The sequence below is a fragment of the Mercurialis annua genome, linkage group LG2 (genome assembly GCF_937616625.2).
Source record: "Mercurialis annua linkage group LG2, ddMerAnnu1.2, whole genome shotgun sequence".
NCBI lineage: Eukaryota > Viridiplantae > Streptophyta > Magnoliopsida > Malpighiales > Euphorbiaceae > Mercurialis > Mercurialis annua.
This window is the reverse complement of record NC_065571.1, coordinates 5,000,079-5,022,993: the sequence shown is the minus strand read 5'-3', so window position 1 is coordinate 5,022,993 and position 22,915 is coordinate 5,000,079. Positions and strand designations below refer to the sequence as shown.

At 29.8% G+C, this 22,915-nt stretch overlaps 2 protein-coding genes across 2 annotated transcripts; both read right to left on the bottom strand.

Moving 5' to 3' along the window:
* Positions 1-11,029: 11,029 nt before the first annotated feature.
* Positions 11,030-15,844, bottom strand: LOC126666941 (probable serine/threonine protein phosphatase 2A regulatory subunit B''delta). The gene is made up of 13 exons (XM_050359870.2): positions 15,595-15,844; positions 14,838-15,077; positions 14,641-14,746; positions 14,421-14,520; positions 14,150-14,255; positions 13,907-13,997; positions 13,268-13,409; positions 12,804-12,951; positions 12,586-12,695; positions 12,177-12,333; positions 11,945-12,070; positions 11,691-11,841; positions 11,030-11,289 (listed from the first exon to the last, which is right to left on the bottom strand). Exons 1-12 carry the CDS (start codon positions 15,745-15,747, stop codon positions 11,701-11,703), a joined length of 1,620 nt encoding a protein of 539 aa, XP_050215827.2. The 5' UTR covers positions 15,748-15,844; the 3' UTR covers positions 11,030-11,289; positions 11,691-11,700.
* A 556-nt stretch (positions 15,845-16,400) lies between these two features.
* On the bottom strand, positions 16,401-21,946 carry LOC126669388 (casein kinase 1-like protein 10). Its single transcript, XM_050362841.1, has 14 exons — positions 21,247-21,946; positions 21,114-21,154; positions 20,955-21,024; positions 20,673-20,821; positions 20,497-20,592; positions 19,829-19,899; positions 18,966-19,027; positions 18,792-18,855; positions 18,557-18,641; positions 18,266-18,392; positions 18,045-18,118; positions 17,854-17,911; positions 17,471-17,604; positions 16,401-17,052 (listed from the first exon to the last, which is right to left on the bottom strand). Exons 1-14 carry the CDS (start codon positions 21,329-21,331, stop codon positions 16,771-16,773), a joined length of 1,398 nt encoding a protein of 465 aa, XP_050218798.1. The 5' UTR covers positions 21,332-21,946; the 3' UTR covers positions 16,401-16,770.
* Between the last annotated feature and the right edge of the window lie 969 nt (positions 21,947-22,915).

Sequence of the window (22,915 nt, the reverse complement as noted above, 5' to 3'; positions counted from 1 at the left end):
CATCAGACTAATTAATTTCAACATAATACCGTACTTTAATTTTAAAATCTATTTTCAATTTTTTTTTAAAAAAAAATTAAAAAAAATAGCTCCTCCTCCATGGGAGGAGGAGCTTCTCCTTCCTTCCATGGAGGAAGGAGCTCGCAGCTCCTTCCTCCATGAGGAAGGAGGACGCTGCTCCTTCCTCATGGAGGAAGGAGCTCGCAGCTCCTTCCTCCATGAGGAAGGAGGACGCTGCTCCTTCCTCCATGAGGAAGGAGCACGCTGCTCCTTCCTCCATGTGAGGAAGGAGCAGATCTGCTCCTTCCTCACATGGAGGAAGAAGCAGATCTGCTCCTTCCTCCATGTGAGGAAGGAGCAGTGCGAGCTCCTTCCTCACATGGAGGAAGGAGCAGCTCCTTCCTCCATGGAGGAAGGAGCTTATTTTCGTAAAAATAAAAAAAAAATGAAAAAAATAATATTAGCGGTTTTTTTAAATAGGAGTACGGTAATAAATAGGACTTAATAAAACTATGTTATTTTATTTATTTATTTTATTTAAATTAAAAAATTAATTAATTTTGGGATTTATTTGAACGTTTTTAAAGATGAAGTATTAGTTTGTACATTTTTTAATAGAAAAAAGTATAAAATAACCCTTAAATTTAGTTGTTTTTAAGAAATCATCTTTTTTTTGAAATTTGGGGTACGGGCGAAACATAATGACAAGGTCAGTAGTATTTATGACATTTTTCCTAGGTCAGGGTATAAACGAAAACAAAGTGAAAGGTGGGGGGTTTTTGAGTAATTAAGCCAAAAATTAATGATAAAATCCAGTTACATATTATTTTAATAACAATCTTTTAGATGTTAAAAAAATTATATTTTTTTTAATCTAAGCAAAAATGCGTTAAAAAGTAAAACAACAGAACCAAAAAAAAGTAATAGCTATTAATTTTTTTCTTTCAGAATATATAGCTATTAAAAATTAAAACTGAGTTTTTGTACATTACTGTTGAATTTTTAATAACTCATGGCCGGGTTTGTGCATTAGTGATCAGATATTTATTTTAGTATTAATAGCTATCGACTTTTTTATTAGATTAAAAATTTATTAACCTTTTTTACAATTTTTATTTAAATAATATGTAAATGGATTTTATTATTAGTTTTTAAAGCAAATTTTAGACAGTTGAATGATTTTTTTAATGAAATTGTAAGTCATCTTTTTTTTGAATAGCAAATTGTAAGTCATCTAATAGTGATTAAAATGGAAAAAATAAAGGGCTTCGTACATAAATGCTTGATTTGGACTTGTTTTTTTCAAAAACACTCTCCTACTAAAAAGTTAGCACATTTACTCCTTTTTTGATTGAAAGATAGCAAATATACCTTCCCTCTAATAACAAATTCACAGATGCACGAAGAACTCTCTTCAACATATTAGGCTGACTGGCTACAACTAGTGGATTTTAATTCATTAGATCTAATATCATTTATCCTCTAATTCTAATCAAATATTATTATTATAATAATCTCCCTTTTTATCTCGTTTTTCTTTCTTGTGATTAATCAATTTCTATGGTAATTTACTCTATGAAGTATGAACATATAATCACAATCCTATTCTTCATATTCTTCTTATTAACGTCAGTTATTGAGTTGAATTTTGTTCATAGATAATAATTTTCTATAGCAGTGACTCCAATTGTTTTCTCTATTTTTGTTGCTAAATGATTTGAAAACTTGACAGCTACCTTTGTATAAAGTGATCCATCTTTCAGTTGTTTAATAAGTTATGTTGGCTCATTTAATTTTTTTTTTCAATAAATGAGTTATAAAATAAAAAATAATAATTAAACACTTAATATTGAAATGACTTTTATCTAATTTAATCATAATATTACATTTTATCATTAATTTTTTTGTAATTCAAATAAAAAAAACATAATAGTATGTGTAAACTATAATGATTTCAGTGAGTGACATCATGAGATAGAATATATTAATTTTAATGTACTCCCTCCGTTCTTTTTTAGTTGTCCATTTAGCAAAATATATTTAGCTTTAATTAGTTGTCCATTTAGAATTTCGATGTAAATTTAGCTATTATCTTCCAAATTTATCCATTCCTAATAAACGACTCCATGTTTTCATTTAAAAACAAATTATTAACTAATAGGACTATATCAGTATTTCTCTTTATAAATTAAGATAAAAGGAGCACTATATTGGTATGTGCAATATTAGATAAATGGACAATTAAAAAAGAACGGATGGAGTAATAAGCAACTAATGAGCAATTAATGAACAACCGACGAATAACTAAAAAAAACCGACAAGCAACCAATAAGCAATTAAAAAGCAATATAAATTGTTATTTTTGGTAATATATTATATGTTTTTTCTTTAGTTTGCCTAAAAAAGTTATTAAATAGAAATTAATTATGCATTTTTTAATACTAAATAAATATAACTTCGTTATCTATGGAAAACTAGAAAATATATCCAAAATGCACAAAATACTTTTTATATATAACATACACTAAATTTTAAATTGTTTAATAAAAAACAATGTGAACAATTTAAAAGTAATCAAAGATCAACTGAAAAGTCACCAAAAAGCAACTAAAGAGCAACTCAAGTGTCATTGAAAAATAATCAAACACAACTTAAAATTAAAAATAACTAAAGAATATGAAAAGTAAACATTAAGTGAGGAATAAATATATATCTTTAAAAAATAAAGATAATGCAATGTTATTATCCATATATAACCAAAAATAATATCCAAATTAAATAAAATATTCTACATTTAAAATAGTAATAAAAAATAAATATAAAATATGAGTAGTTGAAAAGCTAGTAAAGAGCAAGTGAAAAATAATTAAAAAGTACTTAAAATGTTAAAATATCAAGTGATGAAATAATTGTGTGAGTAAAATGTCAAAACATTAACAATAATTTTTTAAAATTTATTAATATTGATCATTTAACAATTTAGTTAATTTGATCTTATCAAGAGTGATTTTTTTTTATATATTTATCATGTTAATAAAATAATTAAAAAAATAACTTTATAAAATAAAAATAAGAAATAGAGATCAAAATAAAGAAGATTAAAAAGAATTATTAACAAACAAAAATGCATATAAAGAGATATTGAATATAATAAATGACAATACTAAATTAAAAAATATAATAAATAATTATAAACATTTGTATTTAATGTAAGAATTAGCTTAAAAAAACAAAAACAAAATAAAAATATTTGTTTCATGAATTTAAATATGAATAAGATAAATATAAAGGAATAAAACAAAATAAATTTAGTTGGCGTGTGTACAATACAATAAGAGCACATTTCCAATTAGTAAAGAAATAGAAAAGTGGAGTTATATCTATGTCCAGCAAAAAGAGTAATTTTGAAAAATAAAAAATTACAATAGCGCACGCTTGTCAATATAAATTATGAGAGAGTACTTTTGCAAGAAAGAAATAAAAAGGCGTAGAGAGGGTCATTTTCTCAAAAATAAAAATTTAGAGGAAAGTAGTCACTCCCGTATTTATATATGTTTTTGCAGTGGCCTGTCATCTTTTTTCCTTCTCTTTTTTATTTTAATTTCATTTTAGATGGCTTGTTGTCTTAAGAAATTAAAACTGTTTCCATCCTAAGTTAGTATTTTCCAAAAGAGTATTTCTATTGATTGTAAGATTAAGATTTACAAAAGTACAATTCTTGTTATGTTATTGTTATGGAAAAGATCAATAAAAGCAACAATATCAACCATATCACTGTTTGTAGTAAGAAATAAACAATAATAATAAGGGTGAGCTCGGTTCAGTTGAGTGTGTAAATTTTCAGAATCAAACCAAACCAACCTTATAAAATTTAGGCCAAATCTCTAAAAAAGGCCAAACCTTTGAATAAAGTTTCATAGAAATCCAAACCTTATAATTTTATCCAATTTGTTTTAAAATACATGATTTAGTTTCAATTTTGTCCAAGTTTCAGTTTTAAATTGATTTTGCATATGTGACACATATGTGGCGCTACAAGGCATGCCACACATATGTCACCTTGGCGAATGCAAGGTAAAAAGTTCAAATAAATTTTAATTTTTTTAAAAAATAACATTTACACCCTCAAACTTTTAATCGTTTCAACTTAAATATTAAAATATTTACCAATTTTATGTTTATAAATTTTTTTAAACATTTTAACCCTCTTCTTTATTTATTTTACCTATAAATAAATAAAATGTATAAATTAAAATAATTAAATAATCATCCCGTCCCCCTCGCACACAACAATTTTTCCGATAATTTTTTTTTAATTTTTTTTAAAAGAATTTAATTTTTTTTCCGAGGAGTCTCCTTCTCGTGGAGGAGCAGATCTGCTCCTCGCCTGAGGAGCTGTTGCTCCATTTTTATTAATTAGATCTTTTATCTTTTATTTAATTCTTGAATTCATATAATTGATTTTAAATATACAATTGTCTGATCAATAGAATTGCTATCTTATCAAATCACTCGGCAGGTTCTCTATCGAAAGCTACTTCTAGACGCAATTCGTTAGCAGGAAAAGAGGCAGCTAGCGAGTATGTCAAATATGTTCGCTCGTGCCTAGCACTCATTAGTCACTTATGTTATTCTCTTGACATGAATTTTAAGCGAAATTTGAGTGATTTATTTACAATATATTTATCAATATCATCGGACATAATAATTCTTTTTTTTTTCAATTATTTAAATATGTAATATTTTCTTTTTTAAGGGCATCTAGGACAAGTTGTTTCAATTAGAATGGTAGCTTTTTCATGCTTACACTTTCGTATCCCGTCTCATTATCCTAAATTGAGAAGCTATAGGCTCAAATTCTACCTCCGTAATTAATAACAAATAACTAAAATTATAAAAAGTCAATTACTATTTTTTAAAAAATGGGAATTCAGAATTACTTGCTGATTAAGCCATTTCATTCTCTAATATAATATAAAAAATTGTGAACATTGCCAAAACCTCAGTTCCAATAAAAATGTTTAGTTATTAAAAAATGCCCTTCATTTTTGATTTATTTTGTCTACGATTCAAATTTTTAAAATTTTTAATTATCATTTTTCAGTCTTCAGTTTCAATTTAGCCTTTATTTAAATGGGAGTAAAAAAAATTAATATACTTTTTATATTGTTTTATGTTTGAAATTATTTTAATTTATGTTTTTGCATTATTTAATAGTGATTTTTTCAAACCTAAAACACAAAAAAAATGAAAACAAAGCAATTAGCATTTGCACGTTTTGATGAGGATTATTACAAACGGCCATGCAAATTCATTATTTTTTTACCATAAAAGGAAGGGAAATTTCATAAAAATTAAATTTCCAATAAATTATCCATTTATATGTTGTTTAAAAGTATACAAAATATGTAATTCGATCAAATTTTTTTTAGAAATTATCCTCAAACTATATTCTTTCAGAAAATAATTATTAAAATTTGGATCATGAATGGCTAATTGCATTTGGTATCCAGTTTTATAAAATATTTATAAAAATATATTTTTTTAACCATCATAAATACATCATAAAATACACTATAAATATGACATAAAAATAGTGGCGGATCCAGACACCTTATATGGTGGAGTTCATATATAATAGAAGTTTAAATTATAAAAAAAAAATTAAATTTTAATTAAATAATAACAAATCAATTTTTTTTATAATTGTCCTTGACAATTTTTTCTAGAATTATCGAATAATTACATCGTTACTCACACTATTAAATATATATGCATATTATTGAATAATTATTCAACTACTAGTTCACTCATTTTACTACTTAAATTACTCTAAACTAAAATTAAAATTAAATAAATGTATAACATGAGTTTTCATATTCTGACTTGGATTTCTATAAAATTCATATTATAATTTATCCTCTAACTTGTAGATTTTTTTTAACCAACTCTTAAAGTTGTAACCTCTAATATGTCATGTGCCATTTTTTGTACGAAAACTTTAAATTTATGATTTTTTTTAATTATTGTGGCTTGATATACATATTGATTATATATAAAAATTTAATATTTTATAATAATTAATATATAAAATATATAAATATATGTATAATTTATTTATACTTTACATAAAATTAAAAAAAATGTACATTTTAATTATTTTTTTACTTTAATTGTTCAAAATTTTAATTTGCACTTAATTATGATTTTTCTTTTTCAATCAATAAACTAAATATATAGGTTTTGGAAAGAGTTAATTTTTTTTGTGATTATTTCAATTAGTAAAATGTTTATTTATTTTTCTAATGGATAAATGAGTAAGTATTAATTTTTTTTATTTTGTGAACTGTTTTAAATAAAAGAGTTAGTAAAAATTTAATCAAATATATTAAATAAAATTTATGGATAAATGTATATAATTATTACTTTTTGAAAAGGGTGGGTTCCATGACCCCCACCCTCTTCTATTTACATCCGCCACACCAACAAAAAAATAAAAATGTCAGAAAGTATATTTTCGAAATTGAATATAATTTGAAAAATAAAAAAATACGAAATGTAATTATTCACAAAAGGTGGGTATCATTGTAATTATATTTTAAAATTAAGATATTATAAAAATTATCCCAAATATTTAGGTTCAATTTTCCTCCCATATTATAAAAAAATAAATAAAATGTTTGTTATAATTTGGAAGCAAAATAATAATTTGTTTACTCAGATAAGTATATATAAAATGAGGCAATTCAGAGCACATAAACTTTCATATAAAGGATAGATATTTAAATTTATTTCTCTTAACTAAATTTTTTTCTTGTAAGAAAAAAACAAAATCCGAACCCTTAAAAGTAGGGTTTTGCATAAACCCTAATCATCTAGTTCTACAGCTTCAAAGTCAAATCCAGCATATCAAAATCATTCATTTTGCTGTTACAACAGTAGGGTATGTCCAGCTGCTGAAGAAACGGCTCGGTGCAGTCGCTAGGTGGCTGTTCTCCGTTGGCTTTCGTCTGCGTCAAAGCTATAGAAACCTGCAGCTGAGCAGCAATCGACGGCCGGTTGCTGTTTCTCACACCCACCAAATAACGCGGTGGCTGCGACGGCATAAGTGGCCGCCGGGAACCCATTTGTGGGCGGCCACTTAACAGAGAGTTGTTTCTGATCTCCTGCAAACACGGGAAATGATAGTTATTCGCCGGCAGAGACGACGATGATGACGGGTTGTAATTACAGCTAGGGTTTCTGAGATTCCGGCCAGTTGATTGTCTTCTTGACCCGGAAATATTTATGTCGTCACCCATATGAGTTTCGATATGGTCTATGAGAGCTTGTGTGCTCATAAAGACATGGTTACAGATTCTACAGGCAATTTGTGAAGGGCTGTTTGGTCTTTTAGGGATTTGGATCATATTCCAGTTACTGTATGATCCAGCCATGGATGATCAGAAAGAAAGAAAATATAGTTTAGAAATAAAAGAGAGAGAAAAAATAATGGGGTGCATGTTTGTAATAGAATGGCTAGTAATTTATAGGTAATTTGGTTACCAAATTTAGGTATTCTTGTATGTATAATACTATGGGCATGCATATGGAATTAATTAATTAGTATCTGCTTAAGGTGGTGTGATGATGAGTAACTAGGGGTGGACAAAACCCAAACCTAGCCGAATAACTAAATCGAACCGACAAATTAATACTAATCGGTTTTGCTTTGATATTAAAATTGGTTTAGTTCGATTTTGAATTAAGAAAATTTGGTTAAGCTTTATTACAAACCAAATAGGATAATATTACCAAATGAACCGAGACTAGTTTGGTTCGGTTTAAATTTTTTTAATTTCCTAAAGAATTTTAGTTTGGTTATAAAAGAAAAATTCAGCTTGGTTCAATTTGATTCATTTTGAATCGAATATATTTACTCCCATGACTCATAGTATGCATTGGTCATTTCATTTAGATAGTGAAAATACAGAAACATTTTTCGATTGAACATGATACAATAATAATTAAAATTCTAAAGATAAAAAATAAAAGTTTAAAAGATATTATTTAAAAATCAAATCTAAGTTAAATTAAATTAATATATATACACTTAAAAAATAATATTTATTCAAAAAAATGATATATTTTTTAGAATATTACATATACATAGTTTACTTTTTCAGTTTTCCCGGTTTTTAAAATTGAAAATAAAACCAAACCAATAACAATATATTCAGTTTATTTTGATTTTTCCGTCGGTTCGGTTTGGTGGACACCCCTGCTTACTTACTAGTAACCTTTCAATTTACCACAGTAATCTCTCTCTTATTATCACAGATTTGACTGATTTAATGCTAATTAAGCTTTTTGTTAGTAGAAAACAAAAGGGTGGCATCTAGTTTTGGCAGGAAGATAGTAAAAGTAAGCAAATTTGGAAAGGATGACACAATTTTTACTAAACAAATCTATGTGTTTTGGTAAACATTAGATTGACATCCTGAGCATTTAAGAAAGTTCATAATGATTAATTAATTGCAGTTTTATGTTCTAATTAAAGAAATAGCTGTTCAATTTTAGCGAAAACAAAAAAAAACGTTTTTCTTTTCTCTTTTTCTGCAAGTTTTAATTATTTTTGGTAAAATATTTGTTTTGTTTCATCACAGATTGACAATTGCTCAAAAGATTATGAAGTTTCCATTTATTATTATTAATTGGAGTATTTTAAACAATTTATTATGACAACACAGCTAGGCATTTGTCTAAATTCAATCAATTTATAAAAAAAGAAGAAATGCGGCGTGAAATTACCAATTCTTATATCATTATATGGAATCTACACATAAGATTTTCTTCCTTAAATGAAAATGAAAAATTAGCTTTTTATTAATTTTGTGAGATTATATACTACTATAGAACCAAAAGTTCAGAGAAAGGCAGCTACTCAATAATTAAATAAATATAACCTTCGAGAAAAAAAAATTAGCAAAATCATTTCTAAAGTCGTATTTTATCAATTATGTCCAAATCATTTTTTTTAATTATGTCCGATTTAAAAGATTTTTTTACAATTAAGTCTAAAATTTCAAATTTCATTTTTTAAATCTAAACATTAGTGTCGTGCGACCAAATTTTATAATAAATATTTTTAGAAGTTTCAAATATTTTTAAAATTTAATCGTAATTGATAAAAGATATAAAAAATTAGATTTAAAATAAAGTTTTTTACATAATAGTAAAAAAAATTAATTGGACATAATTAAAAAAATTAAAAAAAATATTATTATAATTGATAAAAGATGTAAAAGTTTGATTTTAAAAAAATTGCTTAAAAATAATAATAATCTATTCATAAAAAAATAACCTTTAAAATATCAAAAAAATTCAAAGTATTCGTAAGTAACGGTAATTGCCTATGCTAATTGCTCTACCTAGGGGGTGTAAATGAACCGGATTACTCGCGAACAATTCGGTGTTCGACTCGATAAGAACTCGACTCGTGTTCGTTTTTATTTTAAACAAACCGAACTCAAACTTGATTCTATGTTCGTTAATTTAAACGAGTGGAACATGAACATAGCAGTATTCAACTACTTTACGTTCATGAACAGCTCGATTAGTTGTTCGTGAATTGAATAAGAGTTTGCAGTGGCGGATGTAGGTTATTAGGGGTGTCCATGGACCCCCACCTTTTTTAGGAAGAAAATAATTACCTATATATATATATATATATATATATATATATATATATATATATATATAATTTAATCAAGATCATTACATAACAGCTTATATAGTTTTTTTTTATCAAAATAGCTCATAATGATAAAATAATAAAATGTATTATTCAAACCATTTTTCTATTAGATAATCTAATAAATTTTTTGTTAATTAAAACAAATAAAAATAAAAATAAAATAAAATTCTTTTAAAATTTTCAAATTATTCACATGTGCCAAATTACAATTATAAATTTCTCATTAAACTGAGATACACATTATAAATTGTTGAATACAAATTAAAATTCTAAACAATTAAAGTTTAAAATTTGTTGAAGTACATATAAATTATTTATTAAGTCGTTTTTATATCTTAATTTTATTTATATATAAAGTATAAATAGATAGTTAATATTATATATTTTATTTATTAATTACTATTAAATTTTAAAAGTGTAGATTTAATTAAAAAAAATAAAAAAAATTAGTTAATTATTTTCGGATATTTGGAAACACAATAGAATAGAATAATTTAGTTTTTAAATTATCTGACTCTACATGAAAATAAATTTCTAGCCGAAATAAAATGATGAATAATTCTTTACTCACTCTATTTAATATATACTTTTTTATAATATATATATATATATATATATATATATATATATATATATATATATATATATTGAATAGTGAAAATAGCAATTAATGAAATAAAAATTTATCAAGAATAATTATAAAAAATATTATATATTATTTTAATATTATATTATTCAAAAATCTATTATATTTACATATATGAACTCCACCATCTAAAATTTCTAGATTCACCACTGAAAATTCATAAATGAGTTCGTGAACAAACTCTAATAAAAGTTCATGTTGGCCCCACCCAACATTTAAACTAGCAAGTAGAATGTAATTTTTATAGTTCGAAACCCGTTAAAAATTGGCCATCCTAAAATTAAGTTCTGCCAACATTGGCCATCCTAAAATTAAGTTCTGTCGACCAGTAAAATATTGGCCATCCTAACATTCAATCTTGGCTCCACCCCTTTTCTAACCCAGTTGTTATGGCTAGTGTTGACATTTTTATAGTCAATTTTCTATTTATTGATGAAACCATTTTTTATATATGAAAAAAAAAAATGAATTTGAAGACAAGTATACATATCTAATAGCATGATAATACATTGCATGAACGATAATAAATTATTCCTATAAGTCCATTTAAAGGTTAATGGGGAAGCTAATTTTTTGAAGAACTTTTGCAATAAATAGAAATCGAATACTACTAATAACAAACAAAATTGAAACTAGAAGGCATAGTCTGAAATTAATTGGGCCTTACTCGTGCCTATTATTTGGTGATGAATGATAACAAATGAAGATATTCAACGGCTACAAGAAAAATTAATGAAAAATTTACAATTGGAAATGAAACTGATAATTCTTTACAAACAAAATTTTGGGTAGCCTTATTTGGAGCTACTTATAGACAAGAAGATAATCATTGGCAGGCAACTGATTCTACTGTTCTTCGCAATGTCGTATTCTGAAACTCCGTGTGACTGCAGTTGGTTGGAGATTGCTGCAAAATTCAATAAGAGATTAACAAAATGCTGCATTTGGCAATCTTACATATGTTTTTTTTTTGTACTTTTAGTGGTGAAGTAGCAATAAAATTCCATTCAATCATTGTTTCCCGATTTAGAAACGTATCGGAAACTTGTCATTTCGGACAGGAAATATCATTTTTAACATAAAAAACCTTTAAATAAAAACAGTTTCGCTGTGGCCAAGTATCTTGTTTCCCCATATCCGTGTTCATGCTACATATATCTTCATTTCATTTTCTAACAACTTACAAGCTTCATCAAACATGTTCTTGTATAAAATATAAATCTATATGACATACGAGGAAATTATTAACTAGGCCGATTGCATATATCATTCCTTATTAAAAAAAAAGTCACCCTTCAGGACACATACCTTGCTAAATTCAAAAGGGTGCCTCAAAAGATTCATCCCATATATCTGGACTGCCATTTGAAACATCCTCACCATCATCTTCCATGGAAAGCCTTATGTATTCACGATGTGCAAAACGATCCCACTCTGTCCATGTTGGATTTTCACGTTCCTGGCACTCATTTATCAATTTATCAGCAAACCAAGCAACCCGAGTCACTACTAATTTAATTCAACTCCTCATGCAATAATGACCAAACATGAATTGCATATACCTGTCGAATGAGGAAAGGGTCGCGACTTTCGAAAGCAATGAATTTATTGAGATTGAAAAGAATGTTGAAAACATGTCCAGAGAGCCTGGAATTTTTCAAGTCACGTAGTGTAATGTAGCCATCATTCTGTAAACACAATCAAGTATCACCCACTCATGGAGAAGCTTATAGCCAGAATAAAATACACAAAACATATTCAAAAGGTGAGTCGTCGCGTAGCTTCAGGACTTACCTCTGGTCCAATCATATCAAAAAGCTGGCACAATATATCCTCAAAGACCACCGGCTCTTGGGCCATGCATTCCATCCGATGCAATTGCTCTTCATAAAAGAACTGCATTTCATTTGGTGTGATAATTCCATTTCCATCTATATCAATGCAATTGAACCTGAAACCAATCATTTCGGCAGATCAGGATACTTTGAAGTAACGAAAAAATAAAAGCCAAAGCATTTCAGATCAGTGTTGAGGAGAATAAGAAAAAAAACTAGAGAAGCAGTCATTAAGATGGTTCAAGTCAAATTCCGAAGAATACGTGTATTCCATTTTACTTTAAAAACCTGATTTATTCACATACGACTCGGGCATTTCAAATGGCAGAATGTTCTTATTTAAGCTTAAGAAGGAAAATGAAGTATACCAGTACTCTAGCCCAGGTTCAGAAGACTTATCCTCCTCTGACAGTATAAAGTAAACAAAATCTTCATAACTCATCTTTCCTTCAACCTTGCTAATAAATTTCCTTGGTACCTGGAATAAAGTTGAAGCGTTAACTGAAAAAAAGACGAGCATTTATCTCTTTTCAGTTATTTTGCCACTTTAACAGAACAATGCAGACATCATGACAAAAATGCGAACCTGAGAAAAAATTCTATCGACAATCCGGTAGGTAAGACCATGGTTACCATATCTAATAAGGTTTTCTTTGTCAATTAGGAAATCATGGTCGGTGTCAAGCTCCCAAAATTTGCAGTAGATTACGTAGAAATGCTCATAAGAAAAGTACCTAATGTGAATTTGAGAAAAAAAGAAAATCAGACAGAATAATGTTACTGGTACTTCCATAAAACTAATGAGAACATTTTCAATATACACTTGGATATTGCATTTATGATGTTTATAGGCATAAATTGAGGTAATATATAAATTTACAAGTTTCTCAGGACAGGCCAAAAGGAGATTTTAAACTGATCTCTATTTTCTCAGCAACTAAAAGCTTCTATGCACACTCGGTTAAAACAACAAAAGAAGGTAGACATTCTCCTTAAAAGTCCTGTCATCAGTCAGTTGAACAAACAAGAGAAACTCATCAAAGGGAATACCTTAAGACTTTATTAATGTCTTCCTCGTCATCTACATGGTGCATTGCAGGAATTAGATCCCCAAGTTTCAACTCCCTGAGAGTAATGTGGCCAGTTCCCACTCTATTAACATAGTAAAATATTCTGTACGTCACTGTCTCGGCTGTTCCATTGCAGAAGAAATGTTAGAACTAAAACCAAACCCTAAAACACGATATCCTCATAGCATAATACTAGAAACTTCTGACAATAAAAAGAGGAAGTTTCTGAAGGTTAAAACCATGACCTCCATGTCATGATAAAGGATCACAAGGTTGCACAGTCAACAAACTCAGGAATGACTAAAAGCAGTTAAAAGTATATCAAGAGGCAATCAATGAGTATCAGTGAAGTACTCGGCTCATTTCCAAGGAGTTTAAATTACAAGTAACAAATGGAACATCTATAGACATAGAATATGATAAAAAGTAAACTAGAATGCGCATTTAGTAGGCTGTCATGTTATGCTAAAAAAATGAGGCGCATTAATTTGACACTCAGTACCGAGTATCTAGAACAGAAACCGATATCAAAGCAACTTAGTTCCATCTTTCTAACTTCCCAGTAAGTAAAGAGTAAGTTTATAAAAATTATTATCATGCTAGCTAAATGTAATCATACCATATCTATCTTGAAACTCTACTGTGCTCTGCAAAAATTCCAACCCTGGATGTGTTGCCAAAAGTTCTCGTAAAATCGGTTTGAAATCATCCTGCAGTTAAAATAAAGAATTCAATATTCACAACCAATTAATATTCCGACAACAATTCCTTATACAGCAACCTAATTTCCATGTACAAGATAAACTGAAAAAATTATATAAAAAGGAAAGAATATTATGACAATCCTCAGCCAAGTATAGACCTGAGTAAGGTATTCACGATCTGGTTGCTTTAGAACATTATATATTCTGGTTGGAAGATCCATGGTTAACAAGTTGCATTTGATCCAATAATCAATAAACCGCTCCCTACAAAATGCTAAGCAGTGAGCTGATAAAACAAGCTGATAAGTGTCTACTATAGCATTAATATTACTATAGCACACTGAAAAATATTTAATTCTTAAAGAATGCTGATAAGCAAAAATGTTCTGTAAGTTAACAGAGATGCACTGGAATGGAGAAATTGTATACCTTGTCACAATGCCAGTGCTATCAGAATCAATCTTTTTAAACAGAGTTCTGGAGAAAAAAGACGGAAGTTTGCAGAGGCCCCTTGTGATTGTTTTAAACTCTGCGGTAGCAAGACCCGAGATAAAAGATCAATAAACTAAGGCAACAGCAGACTAAGTAATAAATAGATGAGGCTACAAAAGAATTTAGAAAGGCTAACAAATCTTAGATCAAGACAGACCATTTTCTGGCAGCCCATCCGGGTGACCATAGAAGTGCTGATTAATGTCAAACATGCATTGTTCTATCATCTCAATTGAAGGTTGACGGCCATTTTTAAAGAAAAACTGCAAGCATCTTGAAACTTAAGTTAGGAGGACGATAAGCATGTAAGAAGATAAATCTCTCGTGAGCAATAGCTTTACTAGTAACTAATACCTGAGGGATGACTTCTCGTTTTGGTTCACTAACTTTTTTTAATGGAGAACCTAAAGATGAGGGACCGGCCCTGTGTTTCAGAATACGAGGAGAAACAGATGAGCTACGCGGTGAAAGTGGTGGCGTGCTACTACCAGCAAACATGGATGGCAAAGAATTGCTCAACATAGCACTGGTGCTAGAGTTTCCCAGGGCATTCAAAGATGCCCCGGTCTTCAAATCAGCAATCATACATTTCACCTGCATTCAAGCAACTTCAGCGTAAGTATCAAACAGGAAACTAACACAGGTAATGTATTTTCTTAGCTTCAGTTTCAAATCAAGAATTTTCAGACTTGCTTTACAGAAACTAAACACATTTAGGCTTTTTTTCGACAAACAAGAACATCGATGGCCATGTGCAAGAACTGAATTCAATTCTTGAAATATCAAAATCATATGGCATTACTTTTTTTTTTTGACAAATTCCTTGTTTTTCTTTGCTATATGAAAAGAATTTATTCAAACACGAGAATGAAAACACAAAACTCAAGTTTATGGAATTCTTGCATTTCTTTTAGCATATATGATCAAAATTCAAATCATCTAATTTCTCTACTACATTATACTACTGTAGAATCTAAATCATTTAATTTCTTTAACGCACAGTAATTCAAAAATCAAGACCTGATTAAAAAAAAAACAAATACTCAACATAAATGACGAATATAAATAAAATGGGCAAGATCATGGGTGAATAAATAGAAAATAAGATTACCAATCGGGAAGTATCAGGGAGAGAGAGCCAGTGAGAAAAAAGATGATCGGCGATGGCGGGATTAGCTTTGAGAGCGATCGGAGACACTTCCGGTAACTGTAAAAGTTCGGGGTCAAAAGAGGCCATGTTGTCACCTGCTTCTACATCCATCATTTTTCTTCTACAAAAACACAATAATCAATTCAAAAACTATTTAAGTTTCTTGAAAATCCGAAGAAGAAGAATCAAAAGATATGAAAGAATTGAAAAATTTTACGTAGAATCAAAAGTTTTGTTAATTGTGATTTAAAGTTGTTTTAACGGAAAATGAGACGAGTCATTTTGGAAACAGAATAAGAAATTTACACGCATTGCAATTTTCCATGCACCCATATACAGTGCCTGTGGATTGCACCAATTAAATTTAGTTTTTCTTTTAATTAAACATTATTTGTACTGAAAACAATGCTGATCTTAATCTCATCATATGGACCTACAGGACACTACAGCACGTATAATACATACTTGTAGTTATAATATAAGATTTTCCTATTTTAAAGAAATGGGCGTATCCTGAGTTATTTGAGAACGAGTCGAGCTCGAGTAATCCATTAGAAAGACTCGTGACACGAGTCTAAACGAACCTCTTGTACATAAATAATAATTTATTTATTTTATTAATTGGCTGAATTTTATATTTTTTAATAAAACATTTAAACACATTAAATATGATATTTTTTTAATAACTATTTCATTTTTTATTGAACTCGAACTAGAATAGTTCGGATGTCGTTTGAACTCCAACTCGGACTTTCAATAAACGTATGTAGTTCAAAACCATATCAAATTGAATAGTTTTAACATTTGCAATATGCACATTAACTAGTCTTTTATTCAAGTAATCTCTTTCCATACTAAAGAAGAAAAACTGTAGCACTGATATATTTATTACAGCTACTATATCTCAAATATTAACAATTCTCTCATCACGAAATGATACACCTTGAGGTTCCACGATGATTCCAGTAGGCCTTCTAATAATCCCGTCGTCTGAAGAGGTACAACAGGAGTTGAAGAGTTCTCCTGGTAAACCTTTTTCATGGGGAGCGATCTTCTTAATAATCCCAAGATATGGATACATACTACAAGGGAAATTAGACCCGTAACTCTGAAAAATCCTGCTTATGGATTCTTTACTTATTTCTTTTTTCCCGTGCTGATGGATAGAAACTCAAAGCTCCTCATTGCATCATCCCGACCACCTCTTGTTGCAGCAGAACGCGTAAAAGAAGATGATTTGGACTCAAATCCAGGTTGCACTCTATAGGTTGTGGATAACCTACCGCTGCTTGAAAGCAGCCGACTTGATCGACTCTCAATAGGCTCCCCAGACGAGCTTGGCCGAATGCTTGATATGACGGCCCTCTTTGAAGTACTGCCATTTCGAGATGATGACTGAGGCCGATCAGAATCAAGATGCTGGAGATTTATGGAAACAGATAAAGCAATAGTTAGAGAAGCAAATTCTAGTAGCAGCCCTCTTCCAAAATTCAGAAATAAAGAATAAACTAGAGCTATGTTGCACAGAAACGGAAAACAGAAACGAACACTGCAAAACAGCTTTTTCAGATAATCTGTGGTGAATTGTATAAGGGTTGTACATAACTAATCATATTTTTTTTTAATTTATAGGCAACTTTTTAATAGTTTTTTTTTTTTTTAACATGCACATCTAGTTTTTATAATCTACGGAAAAGATCAAAAATATTTTATAAGAGTTTCTGAGAGTTTCAAAAACAGAAAGGTTTCCAAAACGGTGTAATGCATCTTCTTCAAGGTATCCGTGCATCATAGAACTAAAGTGAAATAAATGTGAAGAATTAATTGCATCGCTCACCACATCCTTAGATGATGGGGCACCACCTGAAGACCTGTGGCGAGAGTGATCTGCCTGCAATGCATGCCCAGATCCATTCTTTCTAGCAAATGCTTCGACTGCACCAGAGAATCTATCTCGGATCTCTTGGCCCACTGTCGATGACAAAAATACATGTCAAACCTGGGAAACTAACATAACTTACAATGAGGATAGCAAATCAGAATCTCTTTAAAAAAAACGAAAACATATGTACTGCGTAATTGAAGAATACTAGGAGCAAGAAAAACTAATGAAACTGAAACCTCGTCAATATTTAATACACATCCCAAGAATTCTTCATTTTACCCACAGAAAATTTGCTCAACAATGGACATGCATCAAATTGCAGTAAGAGAATGGACCTGAAGGTCGTTCGGTTCTTTCCGCTGGACCCGGATTGACAACTGGTTTGGTAATTGGCTATTTAAGAAGGCAAGGAAAAAAAACAATTACAATAATGTAAACACAAAAAAATGCATTTAAAAAGGAAAAAGGGAAAAGATTAAGAAACTTTTCCAGAGAAATGAATACCGACAGGCAGACAGACACTAACCTTTGCTCTAGAGCTGGCGCTAATCTGTGGGTACTTCAATATAGTCCAGTCAAAGACATAGTCAAACTGATATCCTGCGGAAATCATAATATTTCTATAAAGATTTAATGGCAGAAGAGCAAACAAATGATCATAATGTTTTTGAGAGGCCAATTGAAACTAAGAATAATTGGAAGACGAATAACAGTTTTGGGAATTAGGTGTTATGCGTAGAAGTTGACCTTCTCGAATAAATAAGTCACGGAAGAGCCTCTTCAGATATGAATAGTCTGGCGTATCTTCAAACCTCAATGATCGGCAATAATGGAAGTACGAAGTAAATTCTGAAGAGTAGTTTTTGCAAAGAAACTGCAAAACAGCAAAATTTGAAACATGTTTATGATTACTATATTAATCAAAGGAAGCTAGCGGATAACATAAAATTAGTTCTTGCAGACCCCATTATACTCTCTCACATTACATGTTTGATCATAGAAAAATGTATCTGGAGGCTTGGAAATATAGTATGATACCTCTACAGGAGTAAGCATCTTCTTTTCACTGATCTTGTCATATTTCTGCTTTTTGGTACCTGCTCTCAGCCCTTGCCAGGGAAGGCTGAAACAGAAGAATCTCAGCACAACTGAAGTAAAATGCTTTTTCCTCTCTTAGTAATAAGTAAATACGGTGTTTAACGGAAGCAAGCAATGCTAAATAAAGCTAAGTTTAATAATATATTGACTTAAAAATATTCAGTTAAGTACCAACCTTCCCCTCAGACAATACATAAGCACATAACCAAGAGATTCTAGATCATCCCTCCTGCTTTGCTCTGCGAATAGAATATTCAGTTTTAAATCAACACATTAACACCATATTAAAACTATTATGAGATTGTGACATCTAGTACCCATTTTAATTAGCAGCTACGAAGGGACTCACCAACTCCAAGATGTGTATTAACACTTGCATAACGAGCTGTACCCGTGAGATTTTTGTTTTCCCTGCAAGATAAAACAGATGGTGTTCATAAAAGACAACAAAAGGAAGTAAAGAAAGGGAAGAAGTGTGTGATATATTGTTAAACCACAATTCCCAGCCAAGCATCCGCAAAGACAGGCAGCGTAATGACAATAATTTGAGAAATTTTACATGCAAGCACCAACAGCAACAATTCTACCACTCATATTCCTCATGTCACAAGATATTCATTTCCTGATCTCAGGCTTTATAGCTTAAAAATAGAAGCCTTCCCAACAACTTATGTATGGTTATGAGATATGACCTTAGCAGCCATGTGAATCCTAAAAGTTAATTAAACATATCATGTCCAAGTACTGATTTGAGTCACAATTTTTCCCACTTTAATGTCTTATGCTAATGAGGTTCTATGATACAAACTAACAATATTAGTTACAAAGTTTGAACAGACCAAACAAAGGAACGTAGGAGTTCATCACTAAACGTTAAACGCCAAAATCTTTTAAGTCTCTGTTTTGCTACCACCAATGTATTTTTACTTGGAAAACATCATCTGTAACAAGGTGCTAATATTCTACTTATGACATGCTACTAAAAGACAATAGCTAAACTAATTTTCTACCTATAAAAACATGATCTTCCAAAATCCTATGTCCCTGAAAGACTTCAGAACTACACATTAGATAGACGAAGATGCAGATGGAAGACACAAAAGACCATTAAAAATTCCATTGACCATGAAGCTAGATAGTAAATCTATAAGAACAAACAGAAAATCCCAAGATGGCGCTTGAATGCGCCAGAATAGAACTAAAACTATTTACCTGTATGGTATATGCTTGTGCGTTTGGAGGTCCTTGTACTTTTTTGCAAGGCCATAATCAATGATGTATACCTGAGATTAAGAGAAAAACAGAGATAAATTGATGATGGGAAACTGCCAGAGCATCTAGGACAGGGCAAAATAATACATAACATGAGATTTCTGAAAAAATGATGTCAATTTTTGAGGATCATAAAACATCAAACCAGGGTAAACTGCAGCTAACAACCAAAGTAGCAGCTTTTATCATCATCATCTTAAGTTCATAACCAAACATACACCTCATCAACCACATACTTGCAAGTCACCAAAGGATCATAAATTCTACAGTATTTTATCGTTCTCGTGAACCAGGTTGGTTCAAAATCATATTTTGCTTAAAAAAAATCATAATATGAAGCCACATATCTTTTAAATTTCTTCATTTCATTTCCATTTACAATTCAAAACATTAGATATTCTAATCTGACTAATTATAAGTTCTAACATGATATAGGAGAAGGATAATATATTATGATTACATGAAACACAAAACCTGCAGATGGAAAGGTCATGGTAATCAAATTTACTTACAATACAAGCTGTTGATCCACAGAATTAAAAAGAAATTCCATGAGATGGAAGAAGATGAGTTTTTCATGTCAAAAGCATTAAAAGAGAATAAAATACCTGATTTGCTTTTCTCCCTAACCCCATTAAGAAGTTGTCAGGCTTTATATCACGATGAAGAAAACCCCGCGTGTGCATAAACTCAACTCTATTTATCTACACCAAGAATTTGTGGAATAAGCATAAGTTTAGCAACTATTTCACCAGCAAATATTTCCAACAAATTGCATACTTACCAATTGATCTGCAAGCATCAAAACTGTTTTCAACGAAAACCTACGATTGCAGTAATTAAACAGGTCTTCCAGGCTCGGTCCAAGAAGATCAATGGCCATAACATTGTATTCACCCTCAACTCCAGACCATTTAAGATGGGGAATACCGGCTTTACAAGACAAAATAATACATAAGAAAAAACATAACAAATTGAGGGGGATCACAAAAAATATACATAAATCCAACACATCCATATACAATTAAGCGAAGAACATACAACAAAATGCAAAAACTAAACTTACTTCCTCCTTGAAGAAGCACATAAACCTTGGACTCGTAATGAAGCTGGGGGTGCTTAGTTTTTGCAGATTCCTGAGAAAAATGGCAAGAACAGCACAATTAGTCATATATAAGTGTAACTTCATAACATCAAAAGAAAGCAAGAAATGCGAGCAACTCACCAACTTGATAGCCACTTCTTCTCCACTCTGTACATTGATCCCTGAAACAAATCAACGAACACCAAGAAAACAAAACATCAAATACATATATGAAATAAAGCAGACAAATTATTACTACTGAAGAATTACATACCCAAAAAAAGTTCACCAAAGGAGCCACTACCAATCTTTCTCCCCAACTTAAACTTGCCCCCAACCAGAACATCCATGATTGACATTACCAATCAAGAAACAACACTACAACACACCAACCAATCAAAAATAACTCAAAATTCACCTTCCACAGTACCCCAAAACTGTTTTTTTCATTAAAGATACAGCAGCCCTTAGTTACATCAATTCTAAATGTATCAAAGCTCGCAAATTTCACAAAGAACGCTCAAAACCCAGGTACTAAAACCTATAAAAAGTAAACAAAACGATCAAAAAACTGTATTTTCTTGAGGAAATAATTAATTGGTTAACAAGGGTAAAGAAAAAGCAAAAAACTTTCCTTTTTTAGTGAGCTACAGAGAAGAGAATATATAGTGAATGGCTGAATTTCAGGCAAGAATTAAGGTAAAGGACACAATTTTAATCTTTTTTGTGCAAAAGATTTTCAAGATTCTTAAAGAATCAGTGTTTAAAGACAAAGTATGAATCTTTTAAAAATCTGCAGACAAAGTGGAGAACTTAATGAAAATAAAAGAAAAAAAAATATGGATGAAGAAGATGGGTTCTTAATCTTATTATTGATTGCTGATTTATAATTTGATTTGAAAGATTGTTAAGAAAAATTGCTTTGCATTTGTGTTAATAGTAGTAGTATATTAAAAGATTAGCATTCACAAGTCTTTTTCCACTATTGGCAGCAGACATGAGTAAAACAAATCCAAACAGTCTTTAAATGAATAAAGGGTCATCTTGGTCCTTAAATCTATATATTAAATTTGATTAACAATCATTCATTTATAATAATAATCTTTGTATTTAAATTAATTAAGAGTAAAATTATATAAAATAAATAAATTAGGAAATCAAATTATCTTTAGTTAACCTAGAATAGATGATATTATTATTAACAGGGGGCGGAACTAGGGAGGGTCGAAGAGTGTCGGCCGACCCTCTTCGCCGGAATTTTTTTTTTTAAAAAAAAGAACTTTTTAGAAATTTTTCTCGTAGGGGCGGTTATAACCGCCCTTAGAAACCGCCTCTACATGTTGTAGGGGCGGTTAAAACCGTCCCTATAACTAAAAAATAACATATTTGTGCGTATGTACTGCCGTTTTATTTTTTTAAATAACCGAACGTAAAAATTTTGACCCTTCTAATTGGGATTCCTAGTTCCCCACTGATTATTAATGGATCTAAAAATAAAAAATATTATTATTAATTGATTAAAATAAATAAACGTGAATTAATTGTTTCTGATGTATAAATTTAAAAATCACGATGATTCTTTATTCATATTCAAATAATGAAAATGATAAAATTTATTTTATTTCATCCCATATAATCTGTTCACGAAAAAAAATATAAAACAATAGTGTATATAGATGCACATGTGTTAAAGTAGGGTATCAACTTTGGACCCATATGCCATTTTTTTTTTTTGAATTAAAGCAAGACATTAGAAAATAATGAAATTAATAATTGAAAAGATAAAGAATGTCTACCTACTTTGCTTATAGGCTGGGTATTATTTCAATCTAAGTAAATCATTTAATGTTTTAAGAGAACTTTTGTGATGGGTTGGGTGGCTATAATATAAAAAAGGGAGATTTATAAATTTACCTAAAATAAAGAAATATTAATAAAATTTA